Source organism: Carassius auratus, chromosome 18 (assembly GCF_003368295.1).
Source record: "Carassius auratus strain Wakin chromosome 18, ASM336829v1, whole genome shotgun sequence".
In the NCBI taxonomy this organism is placed as follows: domain Eukaryota; kingdom Metazoa; phylum Chordata; class Actinopteri; order Cypriniformes; family Cyprinidae; genus Carassius; species Carassius auratus.
In genome coordinates, this window is record NC_039260.1 from 13,120,172 (window position 1) to 13,145,042 (window position 24,871).

At 35.8% G+C, this 24,871-nt stretch overlaps 1 protein-coding gene across 4 annotated transcripts; it reads right to left on the reverse strand.

Annotated features, from left to right (window-relative positions):
* Positions 1-7,784: 7,784 nt before the first annotated feature.
* On the reverse strand, positions 7,785-21,787 carry LOC113118501 (galaxin-like). Of its 4 annotated transcripts, none has more exons than XM_026287729.1 (12): positions 21,748-21,787; positions 21,608-21,643; positions 20,301-20,328; positions 20,044-20,138; positions 19,781-19,915; positions 19,442-19,615; positions 19,217-19,256; positions 17,669-17,688; positions 17,390-17,475; positions 16,978-17,198; positions 9,507-9,868; positions 7,785-9,416 (listed from the first exon to the last, which is right to left on the reverse strand). In XM_026287729.1, the coding sequence occupies exons 1-12, from the start codon at positions 21,770-21,772 to the stop codon at positions 9,139-9,141; spliced, it is 1,500 nt and encodes a 499-aa protein (XP_026143514.1). In that variant the 5' UTR covers positions 21,773-21,787; the 3' UTR covers positions 7,785-9,138. The 4 variants fall into 4 exon arrangements, with proteins under 4 accessions (XP_026143514.1, XP_026143513.1, XP_026143516.1 ...); XM_026287728.1 differs by having other exon boundaries at positions 20,044-20,141; XM_026287731.1 differs by lacking the exons at positions 21,608-21,643; positions 21,748-21,787 and adding an exon at positions 21,068-21,488.
* Positions 21,788-24,871: the final 3,084 nt, after the last annotated feature.

Here is a 24,871-nt window from a genome sequence, read left to right on the forward strand (position 1 = left end):
AAAATTGCCTGAGAGCTGTTGCATCTGCAGAAAAAGCTATTTTAGCTTCAGCGAAATTGTGGGGTACTCTGATGTGACTTTGCTTGTGCCACACACGGTCTCTGTGATCCTGTTGGAACAGAAAACATCCCATTTGTCAAAGGCCAGGTGTCTCAGGTACAATGCAGTTCTATTAGAAATGCCAAACATCACAATTAAAAGATGCACAGTGTTGAATCCAGCTACACTGCTTCCTATGAAACAGGATGGGGAAGAACACGATTCTGTTGCCACATTTGAACAGGTCTGTACACCAAGACCAGATTTAAAAGAAACCCCCTTAGAAAATGCTGACTTAATTCTATTAATTGATGGTTCAGCATCTTGAGACCCAAACAATTGGCAAAAACAGAGCAAGTTAAGCTGTAACCACTGCATATGTAACAGTAACATCTGGAGCGATCCCCGCGCATTGCTCTGCGCAAGTGACTGAATAGGTAGCATTGACGGAGGCTTTCAAAGTTGCTGATGGACAAACAGTTACCATTTACACAAATTATTGTTACTCTTTTGGAGTTTTTCATGATTTTGGGGCATTGTGGAAGCACAGGAAATTTCTAAAATCTGATGGTAAGCCTGATCTAATTCATGATAAAATAGCAGCATTGTTAGAAGCAATTTTTCTGCCAAAGTTAGTTGCTATCTGCAAATGCGTCACACATTCCAAAAGTAATAATTTTGTGATTTTAGGTAACAAGTAAGCTGATACCATGGCGAAGGACGCAGTGATGAGTATAGAACTTTCTTTTACCTGTGTAACAGTTAACAATTACTCATTTACACTCCCTTAATAATGATAATAGCACACCGTTTGCAAATGAAAATATCAGTCAGGGTGTGACATTAAAGAGCAAATTAATGAAGTGTTGTGAGCAGACAGGACTGTCTTGGGTAAAAGCACTCCCCATTGTGTTAATGTATATGAGAATGAGAAAAAGAACAAAGTCTAACTTGAGTCCATTTGAAATTTTGTTTGACAGGCAAACTTCCAATGGAGTTTGACCAGAACCACAACCACTGTCCTCTACATCCTTGAGTGAAGATGACATGCTAAACTGTAGTAGAAAGTTGTCTCTTGTTCTCTCTCAGATATCTTAGCAGGTCAAGGACGCTCTGCCCAAGCCAGCGGAAGGAGTCTTGCATGATATCAAGTCTTGCTGATAACACACATAACTGAGGTTAAAGTGGGAAAGGGAGCTACGTGGGTACATGTAATTCACTGCAGGAAGGTTCCATCGTACCAACATCGTATGGTATGAACTGATGAGTTTCATGAACACTCCTAAGGTGATGATAGAAGGCATCAAGGAGAAACTATGAGGACTGAGGCCGACTCCACTGCAAGATTTGTCCTGGACCAACTCTCCACATCTCCTAGCTTGGCGGGGAGTGGGGGGGGTGGGTACTTCTGGAAACTGTATTTAAAACATGACTAATTCAATTCACATGGTTAACAGCTAGAGAATTAAATGCCAATAATGATTGGGAATGGAATTGGTTTAAGGGTTTACGGCAGAAAGAGGAATACATTGGGTTAATTGCCATCTCAGCACTGGTCATTAATTTATTTTTGCTGTGTATGTGGCCTTGTGTAGTGGGAATGATTAGAAGAGCTGTAAATTCAATCATGAATTCTTTAGTAGTTCATCAAATGTTAATGACAATGTCTTGTGTGAAAGTAAGAATAATGTGAGTACTTCTAATAAAAATGATGAAGACAATGAGATGCTAAAATCTTGACACCTGCAGCAGCTCTACAGAAGAAGAGTAGTTAGTACGCATTACATGCTGTAGAATATAGAGGGTCTAAAGCAGGTCATTGTCCGTGTTACGTGATGATGCAACTGGAAGGAAAGTTAAAGTTTCTTCTGTTTGAATATCACACTACGATTTTTAAATATAATCAAATATAAGAGTTATTGTTTTCTTTATAGCTTGCTTATATGTTAGGAATGACTATGTTCCATAAAAAAACAATGCAGATTCTTTTCTTTTTTTTGCCCCCTATGAGAGTAATGGTTTTTAAAAACTTGAATTTACATGATTGATGTAAACTATAAGGGTAGTGTGTTCACAAATGTATCTACATTTAATCAATATAAGTTATCAATAATGATCAAAAGGGAGGAGTGTTATGGAAATGTTTTGTTTTGTTAATTTGGCATTGATTGCATTAATCTCATTTAGTTATCTTTTAACATACAATGATCAAGGTAGTATATAGTCCCTAGGGACACTGAGTTCTTTGTGTAACCTGTGCACGTAATTGCTTTAGGCTGAAAAACAACTTCTAAAGAGGAACCCTGTACCAGGACAGTCTGTACCAGGGAGAGGTGCATGAAATGTACATGAGTTATGAGTGATGTGCACTGAGCAACATGATTGGCTCAAAGTTCCTTGTCTGTCCTTCAATGTATCTTTTTACATACTATAAAAAGTGGTCTGTGAGTCTGTGTTATCTCTTTGCACACAGACTCAAGCTTGTGTGTAAACCAGATCATTCTTTGCAGAAAATTAAAGCAAAACAAAGACAAAACTCTGGTTTTTCATTCTCAGTCTCTACAAATTGTTATTGAATTAGAATTTCCACGACAGGCAAATATTTTTTTTATATTTGATACGATTACATCGGCATGATTAGATAGTTCAGTGTGTTTCACATCACCAGCTGTTAAATTTAAATCTGCTTTCGCTGGCTGGTGCTGAGCCAGAGACAGATGCGTTTATACAGCGCTAAATTATAACCAATCACACGATTCTGTTGAGCTTATAGATGCAATGGGCAATCAGAGGCGTTCAGATATAATCATCACTAAAATGCCGGTGTTTTCTTCACTTGCTTGTCACATACACAGTACACACAGACACACACACTCGTGCCCTCTCAAAAATAATGACATCATGACTCCCCTAATGCAAACATTTCAGTATGAAAGACCTTTGGGACAGTTGATGGAATGTATCCACATTTTTAAGTCTTGCAAGCAGGGGCAGACTTATTCAGAGACTGAATGCAGTAAGCGTATCCTATTTCTTTTATTTATTTTACAAAAAATAAATAAATAATAGATAGATAGATAGACAGACAGACAGACAGATAGATATTTGGAGTGTAGGCTATAAAAATAATAGGCTATTTGTTTTGTTTTTCAGTCATTATTAAATTAATGAAAGAACTATGAGTTTATCTTTGTAGAGTGTTTTCTAGATTTGATAACTTGAAAAGCAAAGTAAACTTGAAAGTAACTTGAAAGTAATTAGTAATTTGATCAGTAATGAAATAAAATTAAAATTTTGAAGTTATTAGTCATTTGTAGTGAATTACTTTTTTGAATACATTAAGAAGGAGGTATTACTCTTACCTTTATGAGCAAAAATTACTGCCTTATATATTCCTTTTAGAAATAATACAAGTGATCATGCCGGCGCCTCCATGTAAAAACCAAATATAATCACTTTTCCATTACATACAAAACTGAACTGTTTTAATAGCTGAAACGGTAGTAGTATATCTTTTTTGGGAAAAGGGGAAAAATACGGACTAGGACCTATATTTGAGGCCAGTGCAGGGGTCAAATCCACTTCATCCAACAATGATTTGTTGTCATGAACAATTTATGTGTAAATGTATAGGGCCCCATTCCTATATTTTGCCGGCCCCCAATTCACTAAATCAGTCCCTGCTTGCAAGTTCAAATGTTAAAAATGTTTTAAACCAGTGGTCGGCAACAGGTTGCCTATGGGCCAGCAGGGAGATTTTTTTTTTTGATAGCATCTGGTTCTGAAATAAATATGTCATGACAGCAACAGTTTTTCACAATCAGATTATATGAACGGAGCAGAGTGCGGAGTGGAGTGGCGTGATTTTGAGCTCCAAGTAAAATTCATGCCAACAGCCTGTAATATAACTGCATATTTAGCAAGAATTCATGTTAAACATATTTAGCTAGCTTGATAGAGCTGGATTACTCAAATCAGAAAGAATGTGAAAGTTATAATGACGGCGATGAACATTAGCCGGAAGTTATAGTTCTCAAGGAATTTGTTTGTTCCTTCTAGAAAGCCCTCCTGAATATTTTCAGAATGCATGATTTAAACAAGTACTATAACACAATCACTCTCTCAATAATACATTCAAACAAATGTAACCTTACAGTGCTTCATCTGTATCTGATTTCAAATTAGCAGAAATCTGTAAGAAATGCATCAATCCATTTGTAAAATAATGTATGAAAATGTTATTTTCATCACAAAAAATGCAGCAATTATACCTTTTGATGCTGTCAACCATGTTATTAGCTTGTCGTGGTAGGAAAAAAGTTTGCACTCTAGTGATCCAATAAGCAACGTTCAAAGTCTCTTGTTTATTTTACTTGTTAATATGTTATGAATAGAACGGTGATATTTCAAACTGAAATACTGAAATACTTAAGTGAAGGTGGAGTGGTGTTTCTGATTTCAGTGAGCAAGGAGTGGAATGGGAGTGGTGTGATTATTAATTATTATTAAGAGGGGAAATTGTTGACACTTCACTCCGCTAACATACTCTGCCAGACAGCGTCACACAAATGTGGCTTTTTGTTAATGACTGTCCTCCTGCAGAATTGAACACAGACAGCTCACTACAATTTACAAAAGGCACTGTAACAGTCTGTCACATGCAATTTTAGTAGCATTTAAAGGTTTTTATGATCCTTTGACTATGTTCTGGCCTGCCAACTAGTGGCGAAAATTCTTTTGTGGCCCGATGCAACATTTACTTGCCAACCCATTTTAAACAATTCAAGCGGAACATTAAAAGACCACTCAGTTTACTCCCTCTACCCCCTCTTGCATTTAAGTCCTTTTCACACACAAAATATTGTGAGTGATATTAAATTATTCTGAATATAATTTAAAATACTGAAAATAAGAGTCATTTTGTTAGTGAGCATTTTATTTAGAAACAATATATTTCATATACAATCACAAATGGTAATATATATATTAAGTTCCATATCTGTAATACCATGATACCACTTGAGTGAGTACACTTTCTTCATACAACAGTTCATATGAAAGGTTGAAGTGTTCATAGTTGTATATAGTTAAGACATGGAAATCAGTACAGAACAGTTTGGAGTAGCTCTGAAGTCAATACATGTATTAGATAGACAGAGAGATCAAATTTCAGTTTTACACAGTAATATGTATTTGTTTCTAAATTCAATCATAAATTTAGAACAAATCTTAGTGCAAATGCATAACATAATGCTTAAAATGCTCAAATGTATAAAATGTTTATATGGATAGTTTACACACAGACTGGGCATAAGCATGGTTAATGAATGGCAATCACTGTTTGGCGAGTAGTAACAAACCTATAAATGTGTAATTCATGTAAAGAACTAAAAATAATACTAATAAAAATGCATACCGACTTCAAGCTTATAATTGAGCTGCTGTTGTTAGTTAAAATGATATATATATATATATATATTAGTGCTGTCAAAATTAGCGCGTTAACGCATTCGATTAATTTGAAATATTTAACGCGTTAAAAAAAAAATAACGCAATTAACGCGGTTGTATTTTTTTTTATTTCCAGTTGTGGCCTATGTGTGTTCAACGTGCAAAGAAATATGGATAAGACCAAGGAAGGACTTTTAGACGGAAAGTTTCAGTATAAAACTCTGCCGGATTACTCTTCAGTCTGCCACAAGAAACATTACTCTTCATTTAGTCTGCCACAAGAAACAGCAACATTAAAATCATGAACTCAAATGTCATTGTTTAAAAAAAAAAAAAAAACAATGACTGTAACAGTGCGTAAATCAGACCTTTCTGTAACGCTAACGTTAATAAGCTTAAACGAAAATGACGAAATAATTGTGTAGCGGAGTATTTTTTGTACACAGTGCCGCGAACTGTCAATCTCCTGTACGCGTGCATCACTGTCCTCCTCGCAGCTGCAGCAACTTGCGCTCTCTCTCTTCATCAAGCTTTAAAACAAAAAGGGAACAAAAAGATCATATTGTCTTTGTGCATAGGCTATAGATTAATTAGATAAATGAATGTCTAAATTTGTGCCTTGCCGTCTACGGTATTTTTTTTAGAACTTAGAAAAAAGATGCTGCAGCCAATGAGCAGCCAGCGGGGGCTGCAGGACGACTCAACCTCCGCAGACAGTTTTTAATGTTTATCAGACAATAAATACTCAAGATTTTGCTTTAGTGTAACTCACAACGAGTTTCACACACCTTCTCCGGCCACGTTGAGTTGTTGACACTTAACAGCAGGAAAAGCGACACATGCGCTATTGTATAACTTAAGGGTGAATGGGTAATGGAGTTTCTGCTCTGGGTGGGATGAATTAGGAAGCTTGCATTGTGAAGGGCGCTCTGAAAATCGGAAGTGCAGGTAAAAGATTAAAACCTCTATTAAAGCAGATGTCCAAATGAGAGTACCGGTACGCTACAAGCACGTTCTGGGCGCACGGAGAGGTGGCGGTACGCTCAAGAGCTATATTTGGAAGTGGCAGTACTGAGTACCTGTGCGTACTGGCCCACTTAAAGCACTGGCAATGACTATACTTTGGAATTTTTTTGCAGTCCACTTAGAATTCAACATGGAAATCATTTTTGTTTTTTATTGGCATTGATTGTTTTGAAATTCAAATGGTACTTACATGCCTGTGTTTTTATTTCTGTAATAAATATGGCTTTCAAGCCAACAGTTAATTTGGAGGATATTGATGGTTTATTGCAGGTATGTTGTTTACATGAGAAAATCTGTGTTACAAGTTAAACAAAAATTCCAATAAACAATCATATTTTGAATTTAAATAGTTTCTTTGTCTTGAGTTTACATTAATTATTTACATTTTGCATTTACATATCCCAAAAGTTTCAGTCTTTTAATTGCGATTAATCGCGATTAATCGCGATTAATTTTAAAAAATTGTGCGATTAATTAGTTAATTTTTTTTAATCGATTGACAGCACTAATATATATATATATATATATATAAATTAACATTGTCTTCTCAAGAATTAGGATAAAAGTCATTAATTGCTTTTGAAAGAACAAGTACTATTTATTGTTAAAAGCACCTTTGAGCTATAGTATATGAAGGCCCCTGATTTCGGTCAAATTATTAAAACATGGAACACAAATTAAAATAGACCTGAGATTGAGAAAATATCAAAATACAGTACGCTGAAAAAATGCTTATTAGGTCATGCAGTGCAATTTAAAATACCTTAAATTATGGGCCAGTTTTACTAACAGTTTGCGCCAGCTCAAACTGTTTTTTTTTTTTTTTTTTGGCGTTAAAATAGTACTGTCAGGATTTACCAAAGACTCACAGTGAAGAATTAACACTGAAAAAGTATGGACCATTATATTTATGCCTGACCTTACGGAATATGAATTTGTAGGATTTTCCCTATCAGATGCAAAATTTATGGGAGGAGAGAATTAAAATGAATCATGCAACATGATTTACAAATGTTTGCACTTGTCAAATTACTGGAATTTGTTTCATTATTTAATTTACCTTAAAAAGCATGTCTTAATTTTTTGCTTGAAATGGCTGCAAGTGTTGTTGCTACGAGAAGGCATCGCAGAGAATAGAGCGCGCATAGTAGAAGGGAGAGGACTTTTTCCACCCATTTTAATTTATTTGGAATGCCAGAAGAACACATTAACAGAACAAATCATTGGCCAAGCAATGCTATTTTTTATTTGCTAAAAAAAAAAAAAGATTACTTGGATCCCTTAACTACGAGTTTCACACAATTCCAGGCCTACCAAATCTTCTAGCAACCCTTCACTTTTTGGTTATTTTTAACATACTGTGGCGTCTTCATTTCTTTATTCATTATTTGTGACTACGCTAATTTGCGCTGGTCTTGGAATATTTTGTTGGTTGATACGTAAATGAGATGTTGCTTCTGTGTTCTTTAATTTGTGCACTGTTATTAAATCACCTGTAGAAATTTCCACGCCCACGGGCGCTGTTTAGGAATTGAGCTCTCGTGCCAATTTACCCCGTTTAGTAAAACTGGCCTTAAGACTGCATAGCTATTTAGATTTTAAAAGTTTTAAAGCTTAAATGAGAACTCAATATGAATAATAATAATAAAAAAACTTTTCTATTTGATTGTAATTTTTTTACATTTTTATATTAACTATACAAACCTAAAAACTGATTACATTTATTCATTAGGCAGATGCTTTTAACGAAATAGCTTAATGGACTTGTTTACCCAGAAATGAAAATTTGCTGTTAATTTACCCACCCTCAGATCATCCGAGATGTAGGTGACTTTTACTCTTCAGTAAATTGGTAAAGAGGATTTATTATGATTTCTTTTTTTTTTTTACTAATTCTTTTGGTAGTTGAATCAGTTCAACAAATTGGACCGAATCATTTGAAACAGTTGATTGTTCATCAATCAAAAATCAATTCTGTAAAATTTTTATGGTTAAAGTATGATTTCTCTTCATGTAAAAAGGTGGGTTGATGCTAAACAGTTTATTTACTTTACATGCTTTAGACATGTAAAACCATGTTTATTGCACAGACTAATCAATTCTCAATATACTGTTAGGAGCAATGGGTATTTATATTTTCTTCCTTGATATTAATTTATTTTTCTTTCTAAAACGGGCAGCCGGTGACTTGCATTTGATGAATGACCAAAAACCATGGTATCAGCTAAAAATCTTCTACTCAGCAAAAAGTCACCTGCAACTTATATAGACTAAAGGTGAGTAAATTAGGAGCAAATTCTCATTATTGGGAGAACTATCCCTTTTGCACACACCATACAGGGTTAATCCATTATTAAGTTGAAATAAAATTAACCAATGAGGCAAAATTCACGGGTTCACAATATGTGATGCATCTGCCATAATGCTGCTCACAGTAGAGAATTCAAAAACTTAAGGGGACAAAAGTTCTTAGCTTTCATATATAGCGGCCTTTCACATACCAGAGTAATTTAGCATTAATGATAAAATAGTATTCGGATAAAAATATTATCTTCAGTACAGAAATCTAATGAAAAACAGCATGCTTTGGAAACGATGGGAAACAGACCTCAATCCATCAGTCTATCCCTTCTTTTGGTAACATACAGAATAGAACATGTAGATGTCAGATGTTAGGTCAACAGGGTGAGAGAGAAGCTTGTACTTCCCATTGTGGTTTTCCTCCCAAAGGTAGGTCATGCCGTTGTCTGTGGCAGGAGAGTTGCAGTGATCCAAGGACACATGAAGCCAAGGGTCTTTGATGACCTTTTCTGATTTTACATTGACCTGCCCAACAACTTTCAACACAACGTGACGCTGATAATTTGCAAGTGCCACACTCTCCACTTTGCCAAAGAACACTAGAAACACACAAACAAAAGATATAATTTAGTCTGGTTCTAGAAAATGCTATTTCAGTTTGCACCACAACAAATGTTCAAAAACATCACCTGTCTTATTGCACATTTCAGGGATCAGGTCCATTAGTGGTTTAATTCTGTATTCTGCTGGAGAGCTGTTAGGCTTTGGTGTTGGTTTGAGATGTTCAGCACAGCAGCTCCACAGAGACGTGTTGTAGTAGTAAAGCCCACAGCAACGGTGCTTTGGTTTGGTCTGATAAATTATGGAATTGGTTGAGGAGGAACAGCAAGTTTGATTGTTATTATATTGCAGCAATAGGTTTCCACAGCACTCTGCTTTTCCACGTGACTGGGTTAGGTTGTAGAGGTGACCTGAGCAGCATCTCAGGAACTGGTTGTGGTGGTCATAGACTTCTGAACCACAACAGAAATTGCCATTCATCTTGTTGTGGCTAAAGCAATAAGAAAGAAAAGTCATTCAACAACCAACACAGAAACAACAATGGCCAACTAACAGGATGTTAGTGATTTTAAAATGTCTTGAGGGTTTATTGGGTGGCCTGGGTGACCAAGAGACTCCCATTCAAAAGTTGTACCAGCTGAAAGGACATTCCTATGGTGTCTCAGCATGGGAAACTTGATTTTCAAGTCATAGACAAAGCCTCATTTGTCAAGACAGCATTACATTTACATTTATGCATTTAGCAGACACTTTTATCCAAAGTGATTTACAGTGCATTCATGCTATAATTATTATTATTTTTTTATCAGTATGTGTGTTCCCTGGGAATTGAACCCACAACATTTTGCACTGCAGACACAATGCTCTACCACTGAGCCACAGGAACATGGGTAGAGACTACTCAATTTTCAGAGATTCACAGAGGTACTGCTATTTGTTCCCTGACCTGAGACCAAGACATATTTGAGCTGGAACATTCATAGAAAGACCAGTAATTTTTACGGTTTTACCCCTAAATATATGATACATACTGATTGACAAATATAGTCTACATATAGTCTACATAAGAACCTTTACAATGTTGCACTTCTAAGCAGCGACTGCGAGTCATGGTGAGGGTACACACTAGTGATGCATTGGTCGTCTCATAACCCGCGGGCCCGCGGGTCAGGTGGGAGCGGGTTAAGAAATTGGCACTTTATTGTGGGGCGGGTTCGGGCAAGTCACTAAAAACTAAATTTAAAAAAATAAATTTATGTTGCATGGAATTTAGTGGTGGATTTTCAGTTCGTTCACCAAAATGATTAATTCACTGATTCATTCAGTGTCCATTTCTTCATATTACACAAGTACGCCAGCAGTTGGCGAAAAAGAATGTCTTATGTGTTATTTCTTAAGTCGACGAACGTATTTACTTGTGACAAAAACTGATTTGGCTTTATTAAAGTGTGTGCATGATCGCATTAAATAAATAGTCCAAATAAATTGCTCAGATTAACAAAGCACAAGGTTTTAATAGGGATTAAACTTGGAGTTATGTTAAATTAGTCTTTTACGGTCTATGGTCAGTGGATTAAGTAAACGAGAATGATTCATTCACCTAAAAGATTCACCGGAAAGAGAATTGATTAGTTCATCTCATGAGTCTTCGGGTCGAGTCGTTCCTTAATCATGTGACAGACCCATACGCTAAAACCATAGACAGTAAAATAATACAGTATTGAGCTGGAAACAGAATTGAGTAGTTCATCTTTTGGGTCTTCGGGTTGTTCGTTCTTTTGTCACATGATGTGACAACATTGGCTAGAGTAATAAGTTAATTTACAACCTTCCTTACAAATGGGTGCATAGTACTTATTATAATTTTTTATAATAATTATGCTTGGCGAAATCACTTTGATGGAGAGAGGATTTTTTTTTTTTTTTTTTACAGTGGATTCTAATCTTCAAAAAGTACCTTGTTGTATGATTTATGTCTTTTGACTTCACCCTTCAGATTAGACTATAGAACTATAGTGTTACTTGTTTAGGATTCAAAATGTTATTTGCTTTTAATTTATGTCATTATGTCCTTTTTGAGCAATCTTCTTGTACATATATTAGACCAAAATGTCACGTTTGCCTAGGAAAAGCAATTATTATACCAGCAAACAAAAAATTGGATTAAAAATGAACAAGCTAGGCCAGTGGTTCCCAAACTTTTTCAACTCGCGGCCCACAAAACCAAACATATGTTTGCGCGGCCCACTACAAAAAAATTAACAGAACCTGCTATTGTTGGGTTATTAACTTAGTAATCAGAAGCTAGATTGTTAACTGTCTTTATTGAATGAACTGGCAATGAAAAGAAAATAACTCGGGCTGGCACCGCTTGGCACAACTGCTTTTGTTCTGTAGCATATGCAGCAAAAATATCTAAGATAAATTGGCGGTTTATTCTTAAATCAAACGTTTGTTATTTAATTATATATATGAAATGATGTTATTATGTTATGGCTTTGACATTTTTACATATATGAACAATATTATTATTTTAATAGTAATTGGCGGCCCACCTGCAATACCATCATGGCCCACAGGTTGAAAACCACTGAACTAGGCTATAAATACTTTGTATTGTAGGCTTGGATTCAGGGGTTAAAGAGCCAGTAAGATGAAAATTCTAAGCTTCCTATCACTGTTTATAAGTCCTGTACAATAGGTTTAAATCCATCCTAGGTTAAAAAACCTCGTCCTTTTGTCAAAATATCATTTTAAAATTACCTCAATTCTCAGAGATCCCTAAACGGTTCGCGTGAAGCTGTTCAAAAGATTCAGTTTCCTAAAGTCACAAAAAAATAAATTTAAAAAAATTAATTTATGTTGCATGGAATTTAGTGGTGGATTTTCAGTTCGTTCACCAAAATGATTAATTCACTGATTCGTTCAGTGTCCATTTCTTCATATTACACAAGTACGCCAGCAGTTGGCGAAAAAGAATGTCTTATGTGTTATTTCTTAAGTCGACGAACGTATTTACTTGTGACAAAAACTGATTTGGCTTTATTAAAGTGTGTGCATGATCGCATTAAATAAATAGTCCAAATAAATTGCTCAGATTAACAAAGCACAAGGTTTTAATAGGGATTAAATTTGGAGTTATGTTAAATTAGTCTTTTACGGTCTATGGTCAGTGGATTAAGTAAACGAGAATGATTCATTCACCTAAAAGATTCACCGGAAAGAGAATTGATTAGTTCATCTCATGAGTCTTCGGGTCGAGTCGTTCCTTAATCATGTGACAGACCCATACGCTAAAACCATAGACAGTAAAAGAATGCAGTATTGAGCTGGAAACAGAACTGAGTAGTTCATCTTTTGGGTCTTTGGGTTGTTCGTTCTTTTGTCACATGACGTGACAACATTGGCTAGAGTAATTAGTTAATTTACAACCTTCCTTACAAATGGGTGCATAGTACTTATTATAATTTTTTATAATAATTATGCTTGGCGAAATCACTTTGATGGAGAGAGGTTTTTTTTTTTTTTTTTTTTTTTTTTTTTTACAGTGGATTCTAATTTTCAAAAAGTACCTTGTTGTATGATTTATGTCTTTTGACTTCACCCTTCAGATTAGACTATAGAACTATAGTGTTACTTGTTTAGGATTCAAAATGTTATTTGCTTTTAATTTATGTCATTATGTCCTTTTTGAGCAATCTTCTTGTACATATATTAGACCAAAATGTCACGTTTGCCTAGGAAAAGCAATTATTATACCAGCAAACAAAAAATTGGATTAAAAATGAACAAGCTAGGCCAGTGGTTCCCAAACTTTTTCAACTCGCGGCCCACAAAACCAAACATATGTTTGTGCGGCCCACTACAAAATAATTAACAGAACCTGCTATTGTTGGGTTATTAACTTAGTAATCAGAAGCTAGATTGTTAACTGTCTTTATTGAATGAACTGGCAATGAAAAGAAAATAACTCGGGCTGGCACCGCTTGGCACAACTGCTTTTGTTCTGTAGCATATGCAGCAAAAATATCTAAGATAAATTGGCGGTTTATTCTTAAATCAAACGTTTGTTATTTAATTATATATATGAAATGATGTTATTATGTTATGGCTTTGACATTTTTACATATATGAACAATATTATTATTTTAATAGTAATTGGCGGCCCACCTGCAATACCATCATGGCCCACAGGTTGAAAACCACTGAACTAGGCTATAAATACTTTGTATTGTAGGCTTGGATTCAGGGGTTAAAGAGCCAGTAAGATGAAAATTCTAAGCTTCCTATCACTGTTTATAAGTCCTGTACAATAGGTTTAAATCCATCCTAGGTTAAAAAACCTCGTCCTTTTGTCAAAATATCATTTTAAAATTACCTCAATTCTCAGAGATCCCTAAACGGTTCGCGTGAAGCTGTTCAAAAGATTCAGTTTCCTTAAATCCCACCTTTCGGTAGCATACTGTGTTCTGATTGGTCAACTGACAGTCAGTTTTGATTGGTTTTTCCGCACACAACTTCACGGTAAACAATGCGTTAGCATCTTTTTGGGGTGAATTATGTCTTATTCCTCTCACTGCGAAGCAAACAGTAAAATAAAAAACTTGAACAGTCTCGCTGCTTTTTCTTCTGTGTGGGTCTATTCAAGCCGCACGCTTCAGTTTGAATCTGAATAACGCGTTCAGCGCGGGGGCGTGGTCACATTAGATATAATGAAGGGAGACGTGAAAAATGGACATCGCGTTGTTTTCATATAGATTACTTTATCACAGAATATCTGTTAGCAGCACTTGTTTAGTTTTAAAGAAGACATGTCAAGCTTTCTATAGATATCTCTCTCATGTCTCTTCGTTGAGTATTCATGGAGTTACACTTCATTTTAATGACGTGTTTGTAAATGAAGATCAGCGCAGATAAAGGCTGCAGACAGCACACATACTGATAAGACGCTCGGGAGAAAACAAACACATAACTTCATAATCATACTTCGCGTTGTGATTCGGAGATGCTTGTTGGTCCAAATAAAGTTGGTAATGAACCCTCTTTTATGGCCAAATGCTTTGAAAATCCCACCTTGAACTCACCGAGATTAGAAAAGCAGTCATCAGTGAAATGTTGTGAACACAACAAAAGGGATTTGTTGTACTGCTCTGGTATTGTGGTGAAAATGAATTTTAGCCATTGGTTCTTCTGATCTTCATTCTTTGGCAGTGAAAATAAAACAAACTTGCCTTTACAATTAAAAACACACTGTCTCCTCGACATGATGCTATCACACCAACCAGAGTGTCTGTGTGTGTGTGTGGGGGGGGGGGGGGGGGGGTCAGGTCAGAGTTCCGTTTCTCCCAACACGGTAGGCGGAGATTATTATGCAAAGTGTTCCTAGTGACGTACATAGAGTTTGGCAAAAGATTTGAAATCTATAACGACTCGTTTCAGCGATTCATAGTCGACTCCTTACTTTAGAGGCCAATAACTTTATAAATCGTGTACTTTTTGGTTTAATTACTTTGCACACTGTTTACACTGATGGACAGCTACACCATACACTGTAATACAGGTAATTTTTGATTTCCCATCTGTGTGGCTCTTTAAAGTGGAAAAAAATCCTGAGCCTGACCATTTTTTTTGGGGGGGGGGGGGGGGGGTGTTTGGAGAGAAACTCCACAGACAGACTTAATTATTGACAATAATAACAAAAATACAGTAACAACAGCTTAAAGTGCTTAAGAAAATGGTAAACAGACTGAGATAGACATGAATCTCTTCAATAATTAAGTTTGGCACCATTTATTTAAAAGTAATATGTCAAATAAAGTGTTTTCTTCTAAACAATAATTAAGTGCTCAAAGTGCTAAAGAACTGAACTGCTAAACTGAAGATTAGAAGTGAAATCAAGGCTATTATCACTTTTTTTTCTGGGATGTAACTCGCAGACATGGTCAGTTATAGACAACGTTGTGTCAGCTAATAGTTTCTCCCGGCTAGAGACCTGCACTCCCGCGGGAGTACTGCAGTACCCAGCGCAACCGAGTGCTGCGCAGGACAATATTTGACAGGTGAATGCGGACACGGGCGGCAAAATATTATTGTGTGCGGGTTGCGGGAAAATAAAATTATTTGCGGGACTCCCGCAAAGTGGAAATATCAAACAAAATAAAATAACTAGAAACAAATAGACCTTTATTTATAATAAAAATATTTTTAAGAGTCAAATTGGATGGATTAGAAACACACAGACGATGATGTCCTCCAGTGGTGGGAAAGACGAATTTCCGAGATTAAGCAAACACGCCATGTACTTTGCATTCCAGCTAGCGAAGGGCTTTCAATATTTGCGGTCGCATACTGGGGCAGAGACGGATTAAACTGAAGCTCTCAACAGTGAATGACGCGATATTCCTGCATGGGCACAAGTAGTCGTACATTTTTTTTTTTTTTATTCAGTTTATTTAGATTTATTTATTTAGCTTATTAGTATTTCTATGTTTTCTTAAGTTCCTTGTTCATGTTCATACTTTTAATTAAATGCAAATAAAACGAAGCATTTGTTTATTTTTCAGTTTATTTTTTAAAATTATATTCAACAGGGGAGCAAGTGAAAATGATGTATTAAAAAAAAGAAAAAATGCTATACGTTTACCCGTGGGATTTTACAGGCGGGAGCGGGAGAAAATAACAAATTTTTGCGGGAGCGGGACGGAAAAATCGCTCCCGTGCAGGTCTCTACTCCCGGCAACGTCTGTTTTTGCTGTGATGCAGGTGGTTAATTAAAGTGAAAGTGCATTGTTCGCGGGAAAAATGAACATGGATTGACATTGAAATGCAGTCACATTGGTTTTTGGCTAGGTTTAAAACAAGAAAAAGAGCACTTTTAGATAAACAAGGAAAATAATATATATATGTTCACTTTTACGGAAGCAGAAAAACAAAGTTCATTAAGACCCGTGGGATTGCTTGTGATAAAGATTTAAATGCAAAATCCATGTTTCTCTCTGTGGTGTTTTAATTTTAAATATTTTAACAAGTAGGCAAAATGCATGAATAATGTGTTTTTTATATTTATTGAGTTTAAACTAATGTATATATGAAATATTGTTACTGTTCTGTGATAAAAGACTTACGATATTGAAAAAAAAAATATATATAATTTTTTTTTTTTTTTTTTTTACATGATATGAAATCAAAACAATAAACAAATGTTGTGTTTGTGGACTAAACAGATACGGATCAGTAGCGGACTGCAAACATGTCCTGTGTGAAAGAACAATGAGTCCGTGCTGCGGACCGCATATGAATTGTAGGCAGATTATGCATATGTAATATCCATTTTATGCAAGTGCTGTCAGGCTAAAATTGTCGCGAAAGGCGGCAACACAAGCAATTTGCTGCAGCACCTTAGCCGCAAGCACGTCTTGGAATATCAACCAGCAGAAAATGCATTGTACACCAGATTATGCATGCAAAAAAACAAAAAAAAACAAAACAACAGTATATACATTTTTGGTCAAACCGCTCAGCACTAGTTTACACTAGTGTAGACTGTTAGTAAATCTTCGCTTTTAAATCCTATAAAATATTTGTTTTCTGTGGATCTACCTGTGGCCGTTACAGCAAATGTGTGTACGAGGATTGAAGGTTTGTCCTCCACAGCAGTGCTCGCCAAGACGTGGACGGGTCGACATTTGGCAAGTAGTGTTTGCTGCAGTATATATTACACCTCCAACACACTCTGACTGCTCAGGCACATTGCGATGAAGGACTCCATTACAGCACAGCACACTGTCATCTGACAGAGTGTAAACGTGTTCACCACAGCACTGAAAGACACAGGTATACATAGTACTGTACAATAATGTATGCAGAGTTTTTTTTTTTAATACTGTATACGGTCATTTCTTCAAACACTTTATAATCATATTTTACAGAAAATCACAGTGTTTAGATTAATCTCCAATTTATCTTGTATTTCTATTTCTGCAGAACTACAATTTGAGTCAAAAGGCAATACCTTAGTAAGCGCTGATGCCTTATAAAGTTTCCCTGAGCAACACATTTTTTCCTGAGGATTGAAGGGTATTGTTCGACACTTCGGTTCTAAAACAGAAAAGTGTGAGATTATTGCAACAATAACTATAAAAACATCATAATTTCCAACCATGTTGAGAAGTTAGGCAAGTATGAACTGTACAGACTATCAATAGATACTAAAACTGAACACGGATCATTATCCAATCAAAGAGAGGTTTGTAAAAATGTTAATATACAATGAGGATGCCAAGTGCTTTACCTGAGTTTTTGGGGAGTGTGCTTGAGATTTCCAGTCACACATAAAAACAAACACAGGAAAATTGTTATGAAATAGACCTGTAAAATGATTTTTTACAGAAGTCAACATGAAACAGATACTTTTGACAAGACTTTTCACTTTTTTATTATTTTACCTGTTGACCAAAACATATTCAAGTTACAGTTATATAATGAGTATGAGCCTGAAAGTGCACACTCTTTAATTTGCTTTAATTTGAGGGTATTCTCATAAAAATTGGAGGAAAGGTTAAGGAACTACAGCTTTTTAATATGTACCACCCCCTTTTTTAAGGGACAATAAGTTACTGGACAGTTGACTCAAAAGCTATTTCAAGGATATATGTTGGGTTTTCCTTTCGTTATGTCTACATCAATTAAATGGGTAAAAGGTCTGGAGTTGATTCTAAGTGAGCCATTTTCATTTGGAAGCTGTTGATGTGAATCCACACTATGCAGTCAAAGGCATTCTCCATGCAGATGAAACAGACAATTGTTAGGCTTCAAAAACTAAACAAATCCATCAGAGAGATAGCAGGAATATTTGGAGTGGCCAAATCTATACAACATCATCTGTGAAACATGGTGGAGCAGAGTGAAGGCATGAACATACATGGCTTCCAGTAGCACTGGGTAACAGATGTATATTGATGACATGACCAATATCAGAAGCAGCCGGAAAAATTCTGAACTGTATAGGGATATACTTTCTCCCCAGATTCATTCAAATGCAGAAAGTTGATTGGGTGGTACTTCAAGTACAAATGGATGATAACCCAAAACATACAGCAAAAACAACCCAGGAGTTTTTAGTCTGCAATGGCCAAGTCAATCTCCTGATTGAGCATGCTGAAGACAAGACTAAAGGCTGACCCACAAACAAATAACAACTAAAGTCAGCTGCAGTAAATGCCTGTCGAAGCATCACAAATGAGAAACCCAATATTTAGTTATGTCCATGAGTTCCAGACTTAAGGCATTCATTGCCTGCAAAGGATTCTCAAATTATTAAAAATAAAAAAACATTAAATTTTTTGATTATATGTATTTGTCAAATTACATTTGAGACTGTGTATAGAAATGTTTGTAATTCCTAAGCATTTTTGTCCAACCCCTTCAATTAAATCTTAAAGTCTGCACTTCAATTTCGTCTTGATCATCTTTTATTTTTTAATTCTGTTTTGTGGCATACAGAGCCGAAAACAATTGTGTCAGTCTCCAAATATATGTGAACTTGGCTGTATATTTATATTTAGTCATTTAGCAGACACTATTATCCAAGCGACTTACAAATGAGGACAAAAGAAGCAATCAAAATCATATATATATATATATATATATATATATGTATATATATATATATATATGTATATATATATATATATATATGTATATATATATATATATATATATATATATATATATTTTTTTTTTTTTTTTTTTTTTAATGTATAGTCACTAAGAAATATATCTGTTGATAAATATAACTGTTACTTATGTTACTTAATTTTTGTCTGTCTGTTTGACTCACAGAGTGGGAGGAGAGCCTTGCTGGGATTCTTTCATTTCATCTGTGAGAATAAAATTCAGATTAAAACCTACTAAAACAAACAGATCTATTACTGTGTGATTAAAACCCATGAAAGAAAACAGTAGGTACATGATGTCTGTGCCCCACTATTAAGCCACTGACACCACATTTCTTTATTAATTAATTATTTATCTAATAATCACGGTAAGAGCTGTATACACAAACCTGTTGCTTTCGGACAGCAAGTTTCATGTTTAGGCATTACTACTAGTTCAGGGTTAGCACAGCAGCAGTGGGTTGTCTTGTCAAATGTTGTATTGCCACAACAAGAAAGATTTTCCTTCCGATTAAATATTCTGTTACCACCGCAACACATATGAGTCGTTGTCAGGTACATGTCTGTAAATGAGTGTAAGAGAAATCTCATTATAAAAGTAGTCTTCCTCGATCTAACGGTAAAAAGATCAATCAACCTCAACAAAAAATTTGATGAATGCAAAAATGTGTCAAATCTGAACAATGTGCCTGTCAAGGTGTTTAAGTTGCATGAAGTGAATCAGCTACCTTTGCCACAGCATTTCACATGAGTGCTGCTTTGAGTCAGAACCTTGCTATCACAGCAAATCTCATTAAGTGGATTGTAAGCTACAGAACCACAGCAGTCAGCCACCAGCTGACTCAATCCCGGAGATATATTACCTTCAACACATTGAAATACAAACAAAAAGGGTTAAATCTGTTTGCATATGTCAAACTCATTATGAATCACATACTCTACTACATGATCTCAGCAACCACAAAATTACTGCTGCAGGAGTCTATCCTACCATTACAGCAGGAACTTCCTGAGATATTGTAGGACACGTTCCCACAATTGTGCAGATGATGGATGCCTTCCATCTGTCCACTGAAACCTACTTCGCTGCTGACATCAAGACAGATCACTCTTATTTTACTCTTACCAAATAATTCTGTTAATATACATTTAATTGATCTATGATAAAATGCATATATAATAATAATAAAATCTCTTATGAAACTGTGTTTAAGATTCAGAGTAAAGTTTCTGTTGAAGGTCACTCACTGTGTCCCTCTGTCATGATGGCAAACCCCTGAGAAAGAAAGACACGATTCATTATGAAATACACTTATGGTATCTAGTCTCATTTGGGTAAGACAACTCTGAATGCTAAAATAAAATGTTAAAATAAAGTAAACATGAATATAAAATTGATTTAATGCAAGTTCCTGGTGTTGTTGCAAACAAATGTATCAGTGCAGTCTGTAATCTCAATTCAAAATGAAATAACAACTTCTACCTCTGAAATGGAATTCTTTTTTTGCTGATGCTATTATGATAAATGTGGTGTAAAACGTCATATGTTTATTTTGACCTCTCTACACCCAACTGGCTCCATTCTGGTTTGTAACACACCAAAGTAACACACAACTTCCAGGAACACACACACAAATATATTTGTCGCTTTTTTTTTTTTTTTTCATCCAGTGGAAAAACAACTTTGGACACTCCTGACTATCATTAAATGGACAACTGATATTACTTTGTTTTCCAGAGAAGTGCATCGTACAACTTTGTAATGACTTGACGGTGAGTAAACGATGAGAAGACTGTCATTTTAAAAGTATTATCTAAACCCATTTTGTGCTAAGTTAATTTGTATTCAGTCTGAAAAAGGGAACAAACACTAGCTCTGACCTGCCTCATAATCAACAAAACAAACAAAATTCCTGTCAAAAACTGTAATTAAAATACAATACAATAATAAAACAACGTAATTCATTACAAAACTCCCAAATTCAGTCATAGTGCAGAGCTCCTAGCTACGCTACCACGGTCAGCTCTGTCCCTCGCCGCCCTGTCAAAGCGGTCTCCAGTCTTGGTGGGTGTGTAACAGTGCTTTGCTCTAACATTTCCTTGATTAGTGCCTCTCTGAATTTCTTAAGCCTCATATGCATTTTGTAGTCTTTCGCTTTGCGCTCCATGTCCAGACACCTCGACAGGCAACAACCCGAAAAATACAGTGCACGAGCACGGCTCGTGATCACACTCAAGCGAGCTAAGCTGCTGCTTCTTCTTCTTCGATCTTATTGGCGATTCGCTTTCTTAAAAGAGCATTACCGCCATCTAACTGTGGTAACGAATTAGAGACAATATCCCTACATTCAGGACAGCGTGTTCAGCTCCTCCATCTACAGCCCAAGTCCATCACAGTCCAGATAGAGGATCAATTAGATCAATTAGACTCACTTAATAATCTATTTAATATCAACTCTTATAAATGACTAGGCTAAATAAGTAAAATAAAACTATAGTAATTGTAATTGCATGCCAACATGTCTAAATAATAATTATACTGTTTCCTTACTTACCTTGTGCAAATGTGGCAAAAAAGATTGCCACTACAACTGCAATAAAAAAAGACAAAGTTATGATTTAAAATAAATAAATACATAAAAATAAAAAAAATCCACCAAATGTAATGCAGAACTTTAAAAATGTGTTGACATACATGCAGGTGCTTTGCAGTTCTTCATTGTATGTCTCTGTTCGATAAAGCTTTAATATCTCAAGACAGTGGGATCAGAATTTATGTACTCCAAAATAAAAAATTTGCCCCGCCTCCTCACTGCTGCAGTAAGGAAGGAGCACAGTAGGAAGTAACAAGTATGGACATGCTAATAGTGATTCAATTCATATTTCACTTGGCTGATGTTTGACACTACTATAGCATCAGTGCATAAGGTTGATTAGTGAACTGCACAGATTTCTGAAATCCATAATACCACACTTTAGTAATATTAGATTAGAATGTCAATGTTAGATTATAAAATGGAGGTGGTTCCCAGTCCTGTTCTTTAAGTCTTAGAGATCCTGTTTCACTTAAGAAGCAATGAAATGTGGTTCAGCAACAGTAAACAGTGGCTAGATTTATTCACTGGAAAAAGGCAGATGTTGTTTAGATTAAAAAAATAAATAAAATCTGTATTAAAAATAATGTAATATTTGCACAACATGAGGACAGATGTTCGTTAACTGTTCAAATAATGTAAATTAGATGATGCAATTTGATAATCAAATTGAATAGATGATTTCAAGAGGCACCTTGAGGATTTTACATCTGAACTCTTCATATATATATATATATATAATAATAATAGCCTGAAAAAAAAAAAAAAACATGGACGTATTGTCCGTGACATCACCATTAGACTCCTGAAGAGCGTTTCTGAAAGTGTGCAGAGCGGGCGACTCTCCCAGACAATCGAAAATGGGCAAAAAGGTGGGAGCTGGTTGCTGAAGCCAGGCCCACCTAGCTCGATGGCAGTGTCAGTCTATGGTCAGCAGCGGCAATCCACCTGTCACTCAAGTGGCCACGCCCTTAATTATGCAGAACTTTAGTGCTTAACCTTTTCAGTGGTGATGTTATCTATACAACAACCAGGCAGCAAAGAAGTCGACCGAAAGTTGAAGTCGGCCGCGTGCCGCCATCTTGTAGCAAAACTTCACTTGCCTTAGCATCCCATTGACCTCCCATTCATTTTGGCGTCACTTTGACAGTGAATAACTTTACATCTGAGGCGTTTAAAGACTCCATTTGTCCATTATTTATTTCTAAAGAGACACGACAATGTATAAAGGGCTCCATTACCTTCTATGTTACATTATGGCCCCGTAGACAACAGTTTTTGTAAAATAGGCTAACGATTGCGTCATAACCACTCGACTCTCTGTCGCACAGTAGAGAAATTACCGTACAGACAGGAGGAGAAGCTCGCAGGCAATTAACTTAATATGGCGTACTGGCGTTACATTTTAAAATACTATACAAAATAATTAAACAGAATACTTACTCCTGCTTACTCACGCCAAAGAACTGCCCGCTTAAGCTTGCCGTTTCTGCAAGATTAACGATGGCAGTTTGCACCACAGCAACTAGAAGATTTACATCTGTCAGACAGGTTGCTGACGGCATCAAGCTTAGTTTGAGTATGCGCGTCAGAAACGGAAGTGCTACAAATAGCTAAACATTTCTTTTACTGTCTATGACAATAACACTGAATGACAGATGGTTCACTTTTATTTCATTTTTCCTTGTTTTATTTAAAATATTCACAAACTTGCATACCATGTAATGAACAATCTGATATTCTGATTCATAAATATGTGTAAATGAGTGTGTTTTGTCATTTAAAAACCTTTCTAAATGATCTTGATCGGGATCTGTAATGTGAGATGGGCGCCGCCATGATTCAGAGTCCTGACAGACCGATTTACAGCACGCAAATTCATCAATTTATCCCGAAATACAAGTAATAAGTGGCGGGTGAACTGGGTGAAGAATAAAATGAACTTTATAGTTACTTACACTATGTGTATCTGAAATCAATAAAACACATCTTCAAATAAAATTTGAATGGATTGTTATGGTTGCTTCCATAGACATATGCGTACATTTTTCAAACTCTAAATGTATTGTTTTACTAGTATTTATGTGTATTTAAATGTCTGAAACCTAAAATAGGCATTATGTGGTTAATAACACTGAATAGTTGTGATAATATGACAAGAGCAGTGCATGTCTCACATGGCTCATTGCCAGCCAATGTGCGAAAACGCAGTTTGAATTTGACAGTTAGCAGCCAGCATCAAGCAACCAGTCGATCAATTACAGTTTTAGTCACTTCCTTGTTGGCATAATGAGAGAGAATGGGAGGTTGCGACTCGATATATATACTGTAGTTGGCTTGAGGAAGTGACAGTCATCAGCAGTTAGTCATCAGTCTTGATGTCATTCAGCCTTTTTTGTTTTCCTTTTTGTTAGTTCTAACTGGACAGGGTGGTGACTTCTTGGCTGGAGAACTGTGGAGCCCTTCTGTGAAAAATATCACAGATCGGATGTTCAGCTTAGTGAACCAATGCTAAAGAACAAACAACGGAAGTGACAAAAGGAAGCAAATAACAAGGCCAAGAGGGCACACAGAAAGCTCTTGTTATTTATCAACTTCATCTCAATTGTGATGATGAAACCTACTTCTATGCAATTCCCTTTCATGCAGGTGCAGAAGAATGTATATGCCAGTTGTACTTCGGCTGTAGCCTTTGGTGTTTATTCAAACAAAACATTTTGGCCCAGATGCAGATTAAATGAGGCTACAGTTTTATTTGCTTTTGTTATTGCTAGTTCTTTGATGTATTTTGTCTGTCTGTTTTCAATAAACTTTTGACGTTTTAAAAAGTAATTGCAGAGTCTTGCATCAGCAGCCTTTGTTGATATCATTATAAGAAAAAAAGAAAAAAAAAATCTTTGATGGTTTGTGCCAAACAGACACATTGGTGACACTGCTTTTGGTCTCTAGATCACTTTTTTTTTAATTATGTTTCTTTTTTTCCCATAGAGTGTAAGTAATTATTTGAGAGGACAGACAGACAGACAGACAGACAGACAGACAGACAGACAGACAGACAGACAGACAGACAGACAGATAGATAGATAGATAGATAGATAGATAGATAGATAGATAGACAGTTCTAGACAGAACTCACGTGGAACTAAAGAAGGTTTTAGTTGCTTAACTTTTATGGAAAGGAAAAGGAAGGAAAGTAGTAAGCAAACACAAACACACCCACGCACA